The following is a 15,482-nucleotide window of genomic DNA, read 5'->3' on the forward strand; positions in this document are numbered from 1 at the left end:
GGGGCGGTAGTAGGTACCTTGAAACTCAGTTAAAAACATTGTTTAAATAACGTGGTTTGTTTGTTTTTTTTTACTCAGTGTGGGCACCTACTGCCACCTAAAAAATCTGCGTTATTTATCTTATTTATAAATGATCTGGAAATTGGAACGAGTGAGGTGATTAAATTTGCAAATGACACTAAATTGTTCAAAGTTGTTAAAACGCATGCGGATTGTGAAAAATTGCAGAAGTGGTAGACCTGCTCTTCCTGTGATGTGGAATTTGGGCACCCTGCCGAGCTCTATCTTTATGGAGAGGATGCGGTATATAAACTTAAGGTTTAGTTTAGTTTAGTTTACTGCCATGGTAGCAGCAGGCCTTTTCTTGCTGTGCATTACATGTAAGCTTGTATGTATGTATGTATGTCCATGTATGTATGGACAAAGTCTCACCCTACCCAACATGCATTATCACTACTGTAAAACATACCTAAATTGAAAGCTGAGGCAGTTCTATAAGTGGATGGCACGCCAAAGCCATGGCAGTAGAAAACTATTCTATATCAGATCCTGGGTGCCTAAGTTCCATTATAGAAAACTAGCGTAACAATTAGACACCAGCAATAACATTGGCCTTAGAGTTGATGGAAGTGCAGGTGCCTAAGTGTGGCATGGACACGTGTAAGTTCTCAGCCCAACCAGCCAACTTCTGAGCATTATTTTGCCACTGTAGCTGAAAAGAGTGTTATCTTATTTTGTTAAGTGCCAATTTGCAAAAACGAAATTCAATGTTTTGGCATCGTTTCGGATCATTGATTGAATCATATCCAAGTCATTCTCTTCTTGGTAGAGCTGAGAACTTTTCAGCACCCCCCCCCCCCCCTCATAGTGTGAAGACTTTCAGTCTCTGCGCTGAGACTGTGATGTCATAATGCCTCATTCCACCAAAAAGAGCCAACCTCATCTTGGGAGAGAATCAAGATGGCGATGAGAGCGGACCCCTGAGAAGGTGGCTCTCTCTTTCAAAGTCGGCCGGCGTTCTCTTTGTCGATCTAGCAGTCCTCTTACCTTAACATGGGTAAGAGGAAAGGAGCCCTTTGTAGCAACCCTCCGGCGGTGACAGCGACACCGCGTCTAGTGCAGTCTACCACTGAGTTGGCCCGCTCAGGTGAATCTGCAGGGACTACTTCAGGGCAAGCCCAAATTCGTCGGGTGAACTCAGCCAGCAACTTCGGGCATTGTTGAGCCCGGAGCAAAGGCAGCCACCACCGCAATCCGGAAGCAGTGCAGAGTCGGGAGTGCCTGAGGTATCGGTGATCCGGGCGGAGATTCCAAGCCATAGAGAAGGAGAGCTGGTAGCTCCAATTCCATCGGGAGCTGAAGAAGCTGGGGAACAGCGACAGCTAACCCACACTGCAGAGGAGGTGAGAAGAGCTTTAGGTGGAAGTAATATCAACTTTGGGGTGTTGGAGAAGCCTAAGAAGATAGATATGGAGGCTTTATGGCAGGCCATTTCAGTTATGGATGCTAACCTCAAACTCTCTTTTTCCACTTTAAATATTGATTATGGGGCTATCCATTCTAAAGTGGAGCAACAGGGCTTGATCCTTAAAGACTTGAGTGAAAAAATAGAAAAACAGGAGACAAGAATTTGTGAAATGAAAATTTTGGACTTGGAACTAGTAAAAGAAAGATCATTTATTGCCAGGAAAATGGAAAGTTTCGAAAATCAACTAAGGAAAAATAATTTGAGATTCCTAAATTTCCCTAAATGCCCCTTAATTTCACCAACGGAGATGGCAAGAAAGTATTTTAAGGAAGTTTTGCTTATTCCTTCAGAAAATTTGCCACCTATTGTTAGAGCTAACTACTTTCAAATAAAGAAACCTGTGGAAGTTTCCACTCCTAATGAGATTCAAGGGACAAATAATCAAAATATTAACTTAACTTTTCTGGAAAACTCTTTAGAGGTTATAACGGAAAGGAAAACCCTGTTAATAACTCTTGCTTTGGAAAGTGATAGAGAATATGTATTACGCCTGTATTTTCGCCATATAAATGATCAGTTTTTAGGTTCTAATGTTCGAATAGTTCCAGATATGTCTTTAAGATCTCAGAGGCGTAGGAAGGACTTCTTGGCACTAAGGCCAAGGGTCCTAGCCTTGGGAGCAAATTTTTTGTTGAAATTTCCTGTAAAATGTTTTCTTTTCTACCAGAATAAGAACTATTTATTTTTTGAACCTAAACAACTGTTAGAATTTATAGAATCCAAAGAGCAAGTAGTGCCTGTAGCTGAAAATGTGTAACCTGTCATGAATGGTTGTAGTACTGCAGAGGAATGCCGCTTTCTAGGTTGAATAAGATTGTTTCATTTGTTATTTTTTTCTAAAAAAGTCTCTCAAATTGTTGTGGACTAAATAAGTTGAATTGTAAGTGAATAACCTAAAACACTGAACTAAGTGGATTTGGGTTTATAAATTTCTTTTTAATAATTTTTTTGTAAATCTGAGTACAAGTATGTAAATTGCTTGTTTGAATTGGATAAAATGAATAAATAAAATTTTTTTTAAAAAGAGCCAGCCTCATCAGTGATGTCACAATGGCTTGATTATCCTGTACTTGATTCACTTTTATTACATACCAGGAGGTGCTGAAACGTTCTCAGCCCAATCAACCAACTTCCCAAATTCTGAGCATTATTTTGCCGGTGTCAGGTCAAAAGCGCGCCGGGACAAAGGCGCAAGCAGACAACTGAGCGCAGTGCGGAGGCGCGTGCCGAAGAAAAAGACTGTTTTTAGGGGCTACGACGGTGAGTGTGGGTGGAACCCCCCCACCTTACTTAATACAGATCGCGCCGCATTGTGGGGGCGTTGGGGGGTTGTAACCCCCCACATTTTACTGAAAACTTAACTTTTTCCCTGTTTTTAGGGAAAAAGTTACATTTTCACTAAAATGTGGGTGGTTACAACCCCCCAAATCCCCCACAACGCTGCCGTGATATGTATTAAGTAAAGTGGGGGGGGGGCTCCCCAACAAACCCCCCGTCGCAGCCCCTAAAAACAGTCTTTTTCTTCAGCGCGCGCCTCCGTCTTGCGCTCAGTTATCGGCGCGCGCCTTTGTCTTCCGCGTTACTGTCTATGAACCATTTTGCCACTGTAGTTGAAAAGAGTGTTATCTTATTTTGTTAAGTGCCAATTTGCAAAAATGAAATTCAATGTTTTGGCATTGTTTCGGATCAATGATTGAATCATATCCACATAATTTTTTTCTTTGTAGAGCTGAGAACTTTTCAGCACCCCCCTCGTATTTAAGTGGGAGCCTCACTCATGCCCTGCCCTTTTGTCCATTCCCCTTGAAAGTGCTTACTAAGATAGATGGGTATTTGCAGACTGGCACTCAGGTGCCTTGCAAGCATTTACGTGGATAAATGCACATATACCTGCTAGTATACTGCTAGTAGTCTAGACATTTACTTGTGGAAGGGGCATAAAAATGTAGGTGAATTGCCCTTTAAATAGCAAATTCTCAAAAAATTTTCTACAGTGGAATTTTGATAGGTCCTTTTATTAAGCTGCGTCATAAACTGGCATTAGCACACCTTTACACAGGTCATTTCTGTGCATAAAAGCTAATTATTGCCGCAACCAGAAAACAGCCAATTTTTCATTTTCCAAATTAATAGACATACACTAATGTTGCAATTAGCATGCAACCATTAACTAAATTTGCATCCTGCATTGATCAGCACAAGGTGGTTAGCGCAGACACGCCCCTTCGGCAAAAAACGTAATCACATGTCCAAAATACCACAGATGCCTCAGCATACCCCCGAGTACTCCATTTTAAGCTTCAGTGCTTACTGCAGCTTAGAAAAAAGGCCCCATAGGTCGATATGACATTCAGAAAACTGATGAGAAAATAAGCGATACATATTCCTAATAAAATCTTGTTTTCTCGTCTACATCTTACATGGGACGTGGGTAGGAAAACATATCTCCATGGCCTAATGCCGAGGCTTGTTCCCAATGATGTCAAACCATTACAAGGCATGAACAGGAAAACATGACATTAACATCCTTCCAAGGGGCCCATCTGTTCCCCCAGTTCTGTCTTTGATTCTTGATTTTCCAGAAATGTTTTGATGCTTTCAGATGACAGCTCAATCATTGCCAACTGCAGCGCTTTCATCTTTCTGATGGTTACTGCATGCTTCTTTGTGTTTCAAGTTTCTCAAAATAGACAGAACATGTAATTATATATATATATATCCTTTGAAGACAAACAATAGCAATTCTCCCGGTATGCAAATATATATATATTTGCGTACCGAGAGAATTGCTATTGTTTTTCTTCAAAGGATGCATGGTAAAATGCCATTCCTAATGAAGAGAAAGTCTGTATACAGGTTCCATACAGCTGTGGTTACAGTGTGTTTAATTATAATGCCAGCCAAAGTGAGATGTCAGATGCTCTTTGGTCCTACCTGTTTGGTTCTCATTTTTGAATCTGGTGACAGGTTGTTATAGGTATAATGGGCTTGTGTGACTGCACAGAACAGAACAGCAACAATTCCTGGAATTTAAAGAAAGGATGAACGTCAGTCTACCTGCTTTCTTTCAATCAAGAGCTGTAGCACTTAAGACAGGATGAGTTTTGTTGTGGCGTGCTCTGCTTTAACAATAAAAAAAAACATGTTCCAACTTCCCACGTGTATTCCCAAATGCATAATAAGGAGGAAGTTTAAAAACAACTAAATGCACTTAGAAAAATATGGGGAATTTTATGACAAGGTGGATAACGGGGTGGGTAGGGGGACAGGGAGTGCTCGCTGCAGTTAACTGCTAAACTGGCAGATAAGATGCAACTGCATTAACTAAACCTTTAACTACACCCACATTATCTGTTATGACATTAGTTTGATTATATTTGATAGTCTGCCTTAAGTATGACAAACAAAACCCCTCGAAACATCAAAGCAGATTACAGTACATAGCATTCATAATAAAATACAAATAAATAATAAATTGCAGTAAAGAACATAATAGTCCTTTTACTAAGGGCTCCTTTTACTAAGCTGCGCTAGCGTTTTTAGCGCACGCAGTGTGCGCTAAACCCGCGCTATGTGGCTAGAACTAACGCCAGCTCAATGATGGTGTTAGCGTCTCTAGTGCGCTAGCATGCGCTATTCCACGCATTAATGCCCTAACTCAGCTTAGTAAAAGGAGCCCTAAGGTGTAGTAGCCAATTTAGCGTGCGCTAAATGCTAACGCGTCCACAGGATATAATGGACACAATAGCGCGCATTAGCATTTAGTGTGCACTAATCTTTTGTGTGCGCTACAATGGCTAGCGCCTTAGGGCTCCTAAGGTGTGCTAGCGTTTTTAGAGCACGCACAAAATTACCGCACGCTAAACCACACGGTGCGCTTCTAGAATAACGCCAGCCCAATGCTGATGTTAAGGTCTAGCGTACACGACAATTTAGGCTCTAACGCACCTTAGTAAAAGGAGCCCCTAGTAAAAGGACCCCACAGCTTTCAATTTTTTTCCCCAAACATAATGAAAGAATTCCATAAGGAAGGACCAACATATCTAACAGCTAGACTGATCTCAGACAAAGGTTGAAATTTCTGTAGACCCATTTGGGAATATGTCAACATCTGTATAAGTTGGTATGAAACCAAATATGAGTACTTTGCCATATATTGCGGTGTGCCTCTGTAATAACATTTCTATATTCTCTGATTGCATTGATAGTCAAACATAAATAATTTAAGCAAATTCAGTCTTAATTTCTCTCCATTTAGGATCTTCAGAGTTGAGCACAGTAATCCTTCAAAGGTTTTCTTTTTCAGAAAAACTGTTCAAATCGTCATCGATCTTTTTTTAAAATTTGTTTATCTTTTTTCATAATAACTATATAAATATTTTTTTCTTGTTATTTTAATTATGCTTAAAAACAGCCAAAAATCAGGCACTTATCTTTTAATGTTGAAGTTCTGTCGGCTCAGGACTTGCCGACATGTTTCGCCTCTTCGGCTGTGTCAAGGCTGTCCCCTTGAGGTATTATGCTCCACCATCAAGCCCGCTATTTACTACGAACAAGATTTTGTCCTCAAGGGGACAGCCTTGACACAGCCAAAGAGGCGAAACATGTCGGCAAGTCCCGAGCCAACAGAACTTCAACATTAAGGGCTCCTTTTATCAAGCCGCACTAGCGGGGTTAACGCGCGTGACATTTCATCACACGTTAAGCCCCGCGCTGGCCAAAAACTACCGCCTGCTCAAGAGCGCGCTTGATAAAAGATAAGTGCCTGATTTTGGGGTGTTTTTAAGCATAATTAAAATAACAAGAAAAAATATTTATATAATTATTATGAAGAAAGATAAACAAATATATTTAAAAAAAGGATCGATGACAATTTGAGCAGTTTTAGGATTACTGCGCTTGACTCTGAGGATCCTAAATGGGGAGAAATTAAGACTGAATTTGCTTAAATTAAGTAAGGTTGCATTTTTCTATGATATATATGTCTGTAATAACATTTGCATACCAAGTGTAACGCCCCCTCAGGAGCTCCTGTTATGTGTGGCGCCCTGTGCCTTATAGCAAGTGAGATTTCCCTTCCTTCTCACCAAGATCATTCCAATACTTCTGTGACTTTAATTCTCTTACAAAATTTTCCAATCCTCTGATCTGTGACCTACACTATCTTCACATGGTTCACAGATTTCACAGAGCAGAAAAATCACTCCAGCACTGAAGGAAATCTCTCCACCTCCTCTGAAATACAGATAAAGACACAGGGATTTCCCCTGTTTGAGTATTTTAAGTAGCTCATTTAGGGCTCCTTTTACTAAGGTGCGCTGGCGTTTTTAGCGTACGCAGGATATTACCGCGTGCTACGCAGCTAGAACTAACGCCAGCTCAATGCTGGCATTAGCGTCTAGCGTGCACGGCAAAGGAGCGCACACTATTCCACGCGTTAATGCCCTAACGCAACTTCATAAAAGGAGCCCTTAGAATCATAGCCCTAAACTCTGCTATCCAAGCCAATCCATTCCAAACCACATTCCACTTTCCTTGTTTTCATCACTCACATCTGATCCTTGACACTCACACAACTTCGCCAGGGACATTTCACTTGCCCTTTCTATGTATCAGAGTAAGGCCATCAAAAACACTTCCGTTATGCCTGCACAGTTTGTGCCTTTCTTTAAACGGACTCTAATCATTTACTTTTAGCATTTATATTCATTTTACACAATTTGATCACAGCTAATGATCCATTTTTACACAGAAAGTTCAGTCATTTTCATAGACTTTTACCCTTCTTCTAAAGCACACACTGAGATCAGAGTGAGGCTGCTAGGGAGAACATTTCAACTGACAGCTTGTCTCCAGCATATAAATATACTGTATATTATTAAAACTGCTTCAAAGAGGGATCTTACCATCCAAATGCCAGTCCTTTCCCCAATACACAAACCATATCTTACTGAAAACCCCTCTACAGAGGGGCCTTCATAAGCAAATATTTTGAACAGTATTCTCTCTTCAGAAGGAGTGCCGTGAAGTTGCTTTCATAGCAAAGTTTTATTGTTCATTTAAATCTTCTATATTGCTGCTAATGACTGGGAAGTCAATTCAGAGCAGTTTACATGAGCTTCTGTGATGGTGTTACAATACATGAGCTTCTTGTAGAGGTGCTACAATACCAAGCTAGTGTTTTCTGGGAAGGTTTTCAATACTAACTTAATTAAACCATAATCAATGTAGGAGCTTCTGTAAAGATGTTACAATACAGAGTTAGTGTTTTCTGAGAGTTTTCAATGCAGACATAATTAAACCATAATCAATCAACCTACTTATTTACACCTATATACCATAATCAATCTACCTGCTTATATATACACATATAATATATAGTATTGTGTACTGTGTTCATACTACTCCTATTTCTTTGCTCGCTTAGTATCTGTATCGTGTTATATGCTCATCTTGGAAATTCTAACTTCCTGATAAGTCTAGATATCTGCTTTGTCTATCATATCCTCTACAATTCTGGGTAGCCCTGCTGTGGCTCATCCTCTTGTGTTCCTAGTAGGGACTAGTCAACTAACTCCTCTATGTTGTATTATTGGCTAAAGTAGTCTGTGATGGATTGTGTGCCCACCGGGACAGATAGGGAAAATGCTTGAGTACCCGATTGTAAAACCGTTTAGATAACCTTCATAAGCACTATATAAAACACCTAATAAATTTGAAACTTGAAACCTTTCTTGAACTTTCCATTGTTCTTATCTAGTTTTATTTCCTTCAGAAAGGCATTCCATCATCTAGAAACCACCACCAAGAACATTCTTTTTCTGACGCTTTTGCATTTGATGTCTCTGAAGGAGGAATTTCAAGCAGGTGATTTTGGCTTGAGCGTAGTGTGCATGTTGATATGTGGTGATATAGTTTGGCCACTAGGTATTGCGGTTCTGAGAGATGAATGACTTTGTGTGTCAGAAACATCTTGAATTTCACCCTGCTTTCAATCGGGAGCCAGTGTAGCTTTTTAAGTAGAGGGGTGGTGCTCGTCTGCCTTGATTTTCGCAGCAGAAATCTTGTTACTGCATTTTGTACCATGTGGATCTGCTTAATCAAGTACTTTGGAGTGCCCAGCAGGATTGTGTTGCAGTAGTCAAAGACAGAGAGCACCAGGGTTATTATTACATTGAGCAGAGGAAAAAGAAGCAAACTAGCCTCGGTAAAAGCACAAAGAACACAACAAAGAGGCAAGAGAGATGTGTGATGGGTGAGGTAGGGTTTGTCCTTTGATCCAGTAGAGTTTGCCATATGCGTTTTTCGCAATGTATTGTATTTGTATTGTCATGTCTTGGTTTGAGTGTATCCTATGTTGGTTGAGCACTTAAGCATTATTACAGGAAAGTTTATCAGTTGTGCTCCAAGATTTATTAAGTAGGTTTGGGTTTAGCCATACTAGTTAGATTTTTACATGTAAGATTTTATGGTGTTACATTACATTACATTACATTACATTACAGATTTCTATTCCGCTATTACCTTGCGGTTCAAGGCGGATTACAAAAAAGATGAAAAATGTTGGGTTAAAATGGAAGAACATTTGTCCTTTCTAGAGAGGTAAAGAGTAGGTTATGTAGTTTCTGTGTGGCGGAAAGAGGAAGGGAGGAAGGACGGTAAGTTTGAAGTTAGGGCTGTTTCAGGAATTTCTTAAAGTTTTTATTTCTTTTCTGAAGTTATGGCTGTTGCCATTCAAAGTTAGTTGGTATCGCAGGCTATTTCCTCCCCATTTGTTAATTAGCAGTAGTTCTGTTTTCTCCTTGTTGGATACTAATTCATTTGTTTGGAACCATCCAAAGATTTTTCCTAGGCCTGCCTTGATCCTCAGTTTAGTTTTCACATTTTGTTTCTTTAGTGGGAAGATCACTTGGACATCGAATGCATAAATGTAGCATTCCCATCCCAGTTTTCTGATGAATTTCCCAAGCGTTTGATGGAAGATGTTGAAGAGCATGGGTGACATAGTTGATCCCTGTGATACCCTTATATTTGTTTCTTGTATTCCCTTGCCATTCTACCCTCGTTAATCTTTTTGTAAGAAAGGATTCTATCCATGCCATGATGTTTCCTTTGACGCCATACATCTTGATTTTAGCAGTGTGTGTTGGACTAGGTCGAAGGCTGCTGAGAGGTCCAGGAACCCCATTAACACGTCTTCTCCTTCAGCATGGTGTTTGAGGACTGAGTCCTGTACTGCTACTAGTACGGTTTCTGTGCTCAGGTGTCTTCTGAAACCGGATTGGTTAAATTCTAATAAGTTATCACTCAATGTCAGTAAAACTAAAACAATGTCTTCCCAATTAGGAAAGGATGTTCTCTTCTCTCTCCTATTAAATTAAAAATTATACCGATACAGACAGTTCATACCATTAAGCTCTTAGGAATAACTTTTGATGAAAACCTTACTTTTCACAAATATATAAGCACCGTCGTTCGAAAGAGCTTTTATCGCCTAAGAATGATCCGTTCTTTAGCTAAAATCCTTTACCTTTCTGCTTTAAACACTCTAATTCATTCATTGGTCATTTTCTGCTAGTTTTTTCCGTTTAACTTCTTTGATTGGAGGGTGTGTGAATGGGTGTGAGTTTTTCTATGCCTGGTTGAGTTAGTTTGGATGAGGCGGTTGTTCAGGTAGGTTGGGTTGTCTCCATTTATAGTTTTGAATAGTATACAGTAGAATTTAAATAGTATTCTTTCTGGAATTGGAAGCCAGTGTGAGTTGAGGTATGCCTCTGTAATGTGGTCATGTTTCCTCAATGAGTAGACGAATCTCAGAGCTGTGTTTTGAATTGTTTGTAATTGTTTTGTCATTGTTGCAGGGCAGGGGAGATAGAGGATGTTGCAATAGTCTAGTAGACCTAGGATTAGGGATTGTACTATGAGCTGGAATTGTGTTCTTTCGAAGAATTTTCGGACTTGTCTTAGGTTTCTCATAACTGCAAATAATTTCTGTATTGTTTTATTTATTTGTGGTTGCATGGTGCAGCATCTGTCTATCGTCATTCCTAGTAGATTTAGGGTGGTTTGAATGGGGTAGTTGATTGAGTTTATTTCTATATTGGTTATGGTTGGAACTTTGTTATTTTCGAGGAGGATGAATTTTGTTTTGTCTGGGCTCAGTTTCAGTTTATGATCTTTCATCCAGGTCCCTACTGCTTCTATACGGTTTTTCATGGGGGAGACTGAAGAGGGCAGCGGGAGAGGGCAGCAGGAGAGGGCAGCAGGAGAGCAGCTGGAGCGCTGTGAGTGCAGGAACTCACTCGCGGTATGCTCCAACCACCTCTTCCTGCACTAAGTCGGGCCTTATCCAATCAGGAGCTGCAGGAAGAGGCGGTCGGAGCATACCGCAAGTGATTTCCTGCACACGCGGCGCTCCGGCTGCTCTCTCCTGCCTCTCCCGTTGGTCTCTCATTGTCAGCTGTTCGCGGTCGGAAAATACAGCGAATGACCGGGACCACGAACTGCCGACCACGAACGATCGAGGGAACACTGTATATAACTCCTAGTCCATTTCTCTTTACAGTACCTTCGGAAATTGGATTCCCTAGACTGGAAAAACCACTCTTGATATGACCACCACCAGGCTAACTCATATGTGTATCTCTTAGTGACAATTAAGTAAGCTGAAGTCCTACCTCCATCTTGTGCAGTCCATCAATCGTGTTTTCATACAATTACATAATAGTTACCTGTGAGGCCAGCGGCCTCTGCTGACAGGAAAGCACTCCACGACAAGAGGAAAAAGAGCCCTGTCTCCAGCATAGGGAACTCACACAGCTTTGTAAATTTTGTCAAGTGATAAAAGAATGTTAAGGAAAAATATTACAGTTCCAACCAAGACATGCTCCTGGCTGTGTGCCTAGTATTCATTAGTCAAAACAAATAATGAGGAAACCAAATTATTGGCAAATTCTCACTGAGGGTGACTGAAATGAGTATATTAAAAAAATAAACAAAATCACTCTCTTATAAGGTATCACAACATAAGAACATAAGAAGTTGCCTCTGCTGAGTCAGACCATAGGTCCATCCTGCCTGAGTAGTGGTCTATACCTATCTATACCCTTCAATCCCTTTTTCTTCTAGGAATCTATCCAAACCTTCTTTGAAACCATTTAATGTTTTGTTGTCTACAACAGCCTCTGGAAGCGCGTTCCATGTATCCACCACCCTCTGAGTGAAAAAGAACTTCCTAGCGTTTGTTCTAAACCTGTCCTCTTTCAATTTCTCTGAGTGCCCCCTTGTACTTGTGGTGCCCCTTAATTTGAAAAATCTGTCCCTGTCTACTTTTTCTATGCCCTTCAGGATCTTGAAGGTTTCTATCATGTCTCCTCTAAGTCTTCGCTTTTCTAGTGAGAAAAGTCCCAACTGCTTCAATCTGTCAGTATATGGCAGATTTTCCATTCCCTTTATCAGTTTAGTTGCTCTTCTCTGTACTCCCTCAAGTACTGCCATGTCCTTCTTGAGGTACGGCGACCAGTACTGGACACAGTACTCCAGATGCCGCCGCACCATTGCACGATACAGCGGCATCGTGCAATGGTGCGGCCGCATCTGGAGTACTGTGTCCAGTACTGGTCGCCGTACTGGACACAGTACTGGACAACTCCTCATAGTAATGATATCATCACATAAAGTCAAAAATATATGCTCAGAGACGCGAAGGCAAAAACAAGGGGCGAACCCCATGAATATTGCCTTACCATCCAGTCATTACTCATAAGCAATTTCTTCGATGCTAAAGCAGTCAAACTTATTTGTGTACTATTTGAATATTCATAACAAAGAGCTTATCTTTGTCGACGGTTCCGACGTGGCCCATTTCGATCCTGCGTCAGGGAACCAAGTTGAAAATTTTTTAAAGGTGGTTCAGTCTCACTTGTTGAAAACTTAAGAGCTTTACATGACCAAGTTCTTTAGCGAACCACGCTTAATAGCGCCTAAGTCCTGCTCTGCCCCCTAACCATGTCCACCTAGGCTTAAAGGACCATTAGGCATCGCGCTGTAGATACGATTACAGCGCCTATACCATAGTCACCTCCCAGCACCTAATTTTTTCCATGAGATTTTCTTTATTGGTTTTAAACGATGCAGTCCATTACCATGCCGATTAAAGCCAGTTTTCTCCTATCAGCTCTAGTTTTTCAGATACAGAACATGTGCCATATACCACAATTTACCCCTAATGCCCATTAAAAAATCAGGATATTTTAATGTAGTGTTTAAATTAATTATACATTCAGCCTTGTATTGGTAGCATGGAATATTGCTACACCTTGGGTTTTGGCCAGGTACTAGTGACCTGGATTGGCCACCGTGAGAACGGGCTACTGGGCTTGATGGACCATTGGTCTGACCCAGTAAGGCTATTCTTATGTTCTTAAGTTAGGAGCGTAAATCCATTGAAGATAGGGTTCTTAGAGAAGAATCCCAAGAAATCTAGTGGCTTGAATGAATAATGTTGACGACATTGAAATACTAAACTTTTTTACAGAGCAAACATGCTGAAGGGAATGCAGATTATTTTCTTTTACTAGAGACATTTCCACCAGTTTTTGCTATGTTGTTTTCTTATGTTAGCCTGTGGTGATATAAAATGTCTTTTGACCCACTGGCCTAGATTACAATGTAATAGCATTTGCTAACAATTTGGCCTTCAAACATCAAAAGTATCAGTATGTAGAAAAACAGAATGATTAGATTGATCTGAGTTCTTTCAGGCTTTTACAAAAATCCAGCCAGTTCCATACAATACATACATATTAAAGGTTCATAGACAACCCCGTGAAAGGCAAAGGCGCGCGCTGACAACTGAGCGCAAGACGGAGGTGCGCGCCGAAGAAAATTACAGTTTTTAGGGGCTCTGACGGGGGGTTTTGTTGGGGAGCCCCCCCAGTTTACTTAATAGAGATCGCGCCGGCGTTGTGGGGGGTTGTAAGCCTCCACATTTTACTGTAAACTTAACTTTTTCCCTAAAAACAGGGAAAAAGTGAAGTTTTCAGTAAAATGTGGGGGGTTACAACCCCCCAAACCCCCCACAATGCCCCCACAAAGCGGCGCAATCTCTATTAAGTAAAGTGTGTGGGGGGGTTCCCCCCGCCCCTCCTGTCGGAGCCCTATAAACAGTAATTTTCTGTGGCGCGCGCCTCCACGCTGCACTCAATTGTCTGCGCGCGCCTTTGTCCCGGCGTGCTTTTGACCTGACACCCATATTAAATCAACATTTAAAACCAAACTTGGATAATGGTGGTTATGGGGGGGAGGGGGAGGAATTATAAGAGAACTCCGTGCTCATATGTGACACATTTCAGTACATAAGCCAGTGGTTTCCAACCTTTTTCATGTGAAGTGCCACAGTGTGAATACAAGAAAGCTCTGAGGGCTACCCTTAGGCGTCGGAAAAGGGGAGGCAACAGGGACCATGGCATCCAAAAAATTGGCGGTCCTCCCACCCATTTCCTGGTGTTGTACTTTGGATGGGCCCAGATTTGGACATTTTTCAGGGATGATGGAATATGATAAAAACATCTTGGGCAAAAACTGGGACGTTTTTATTTGGATCTGTTTCAATCACGACTATGTCATAATGAAGTGTCCTAATTGACCAGCGAACGACTGGAGGAATTAAGATTGCCCCAGTGGCCACGGACCCCCTCACAACTCCCAAAGGTGTGACAGTGACAGTATATCCCAGACTCCTTGACAGGCTCAGATATTATAGCAGGAGCTTGTCCCAGCAGTAGGCTACAGTCCATTGCAATGACCAGTAAAGAAATGGGCCCAGGTCCATATTCCATTCTAACTAGTATGCTTGTTGTGGACATCGTGAGCCTTCCAAGACCTACAAAATACAAACCATGCCTATACATTGGAGACATCTGCAGATCTAAGAGCTTTTCAAATGGTGTACAGTTAGGTACATTAAGCTTTCAGGTGCTCACAATACAAAATAAGGGTGTTAAGATAGGTTTTGTATAGGGTTATGAGACGTCCGGATTTCCCCAGGCACATCCTCCTTTGTCTGGGTTTTGAAAAGCTTGGAAGAAATCAATGTCAGGTAGGAGGGCATCCACGCATTAATACATAGGAAATCAGACTATTTTACCCCAACAGTATAAATAAGGCCATAGTATACAGGAAAGACCCATGTAAGGGCATACTAAGACCATGTTTTACCATTATATGGTAAAAATGTCCCTTAATATCTCTGTGCCTGAGAAGATGATGTTTAACCAGTCAACATGCTAACACAAGACAAAACAACCCAGAAATTGTTTTCTGCCCTGTTGTGAATCATCTATCAAATCTCTCTATAAAAATGCTTTCCTGTTTTCATCTTTTCCCAGAAGCCCCATTCTTTTGATAATTCCTTATGTGTTTACAAAAGCAGATAAAAGTAATAAGATGCTTTACTGTAGGCCTGCTAACTCAATTAAGATATGCAATTCCTCCCTTGGAATTCAAGTCACGCCTCCCCAGGTTTACCAAGTTTATGACAAGCCATAAAACACAGCACCGTGTGCATATACCAACGTGAAAATGGCAACAATAATTGAACATACTTGAAAGCATGAAATTCAGCAAGGCTATTATCTTAACAGTATAAGGCCGGTTATGGTGGGTTTTATTGCAATTATAAAATTCTCGGGGGGTTTTTTTTTTTACTGTTCTGTTAGCAAAAGGAAAATATCATCTTTTGACATACAAACAATTGCTTTACAAGATCAGAAAACCAAGATATCATGGACAAGTAGAGTACAGTAATCAACGCTGCTACCCTGCCCTCAGATCTTACCTCAGACTAGTCAGTGGCATTTTTTTTTTCTCTCTGCCTTTGTTTTATCATTTTATCATGTTGATTTTATTAACATAGTGAGAAGTCAGGCAGCTCATACTTTCAGGACAGGAATAG

The 15,482-nt window shown here is 40.8% G+C and overlaps 1 protein-coding gene across 4 annotated transcripts in view; it reads right to left on the reverse strand.

Moving 5' to 3' along the window:
* SLC9A9 (solute carrier family 9 member A9) overlaps positions 1-15,482 on the reverse strand; it is a 463,721-nt gene that overhangs the window by 241,956 nt on the left and 206,283 nt on the right. For all 4 annotated transcript variants that reach the window (XM_033958486.1, XM_033958485.1, XM_033958487.1 and 1 more), the window contains exons 8-9: positions 11,260-11,365; positions 4,463-4,551 (exon numbers count right to left, since the gene is read on the reverse strand). In XM_033958486.1, coding sequence (XP_033814377.1) covers positions 4,463-4,551; positions 11,260-11,365 — 195 coding nt within the window. The remainder of the gene's footprint in view (positions 1-4,462; positions 4,552-11,259; positions 11,366-15,482) is intronic.

Source organism: Geotrypetes seraphini, chromosome 9 (genome assembly GCF_902459505.1).
Source record: "Geotrypetes seraphini chromosome 9, aGeoSer1.1, whole genome shotgun sequence".
NCBI classification, from domain to species: domain Eukaryota; kingdom Metazoa; phylum Chordata; class Amphibia; order Gymnophiona; family Dermophiidae; genus Geotrypetes; species Geotrypetes seraphini.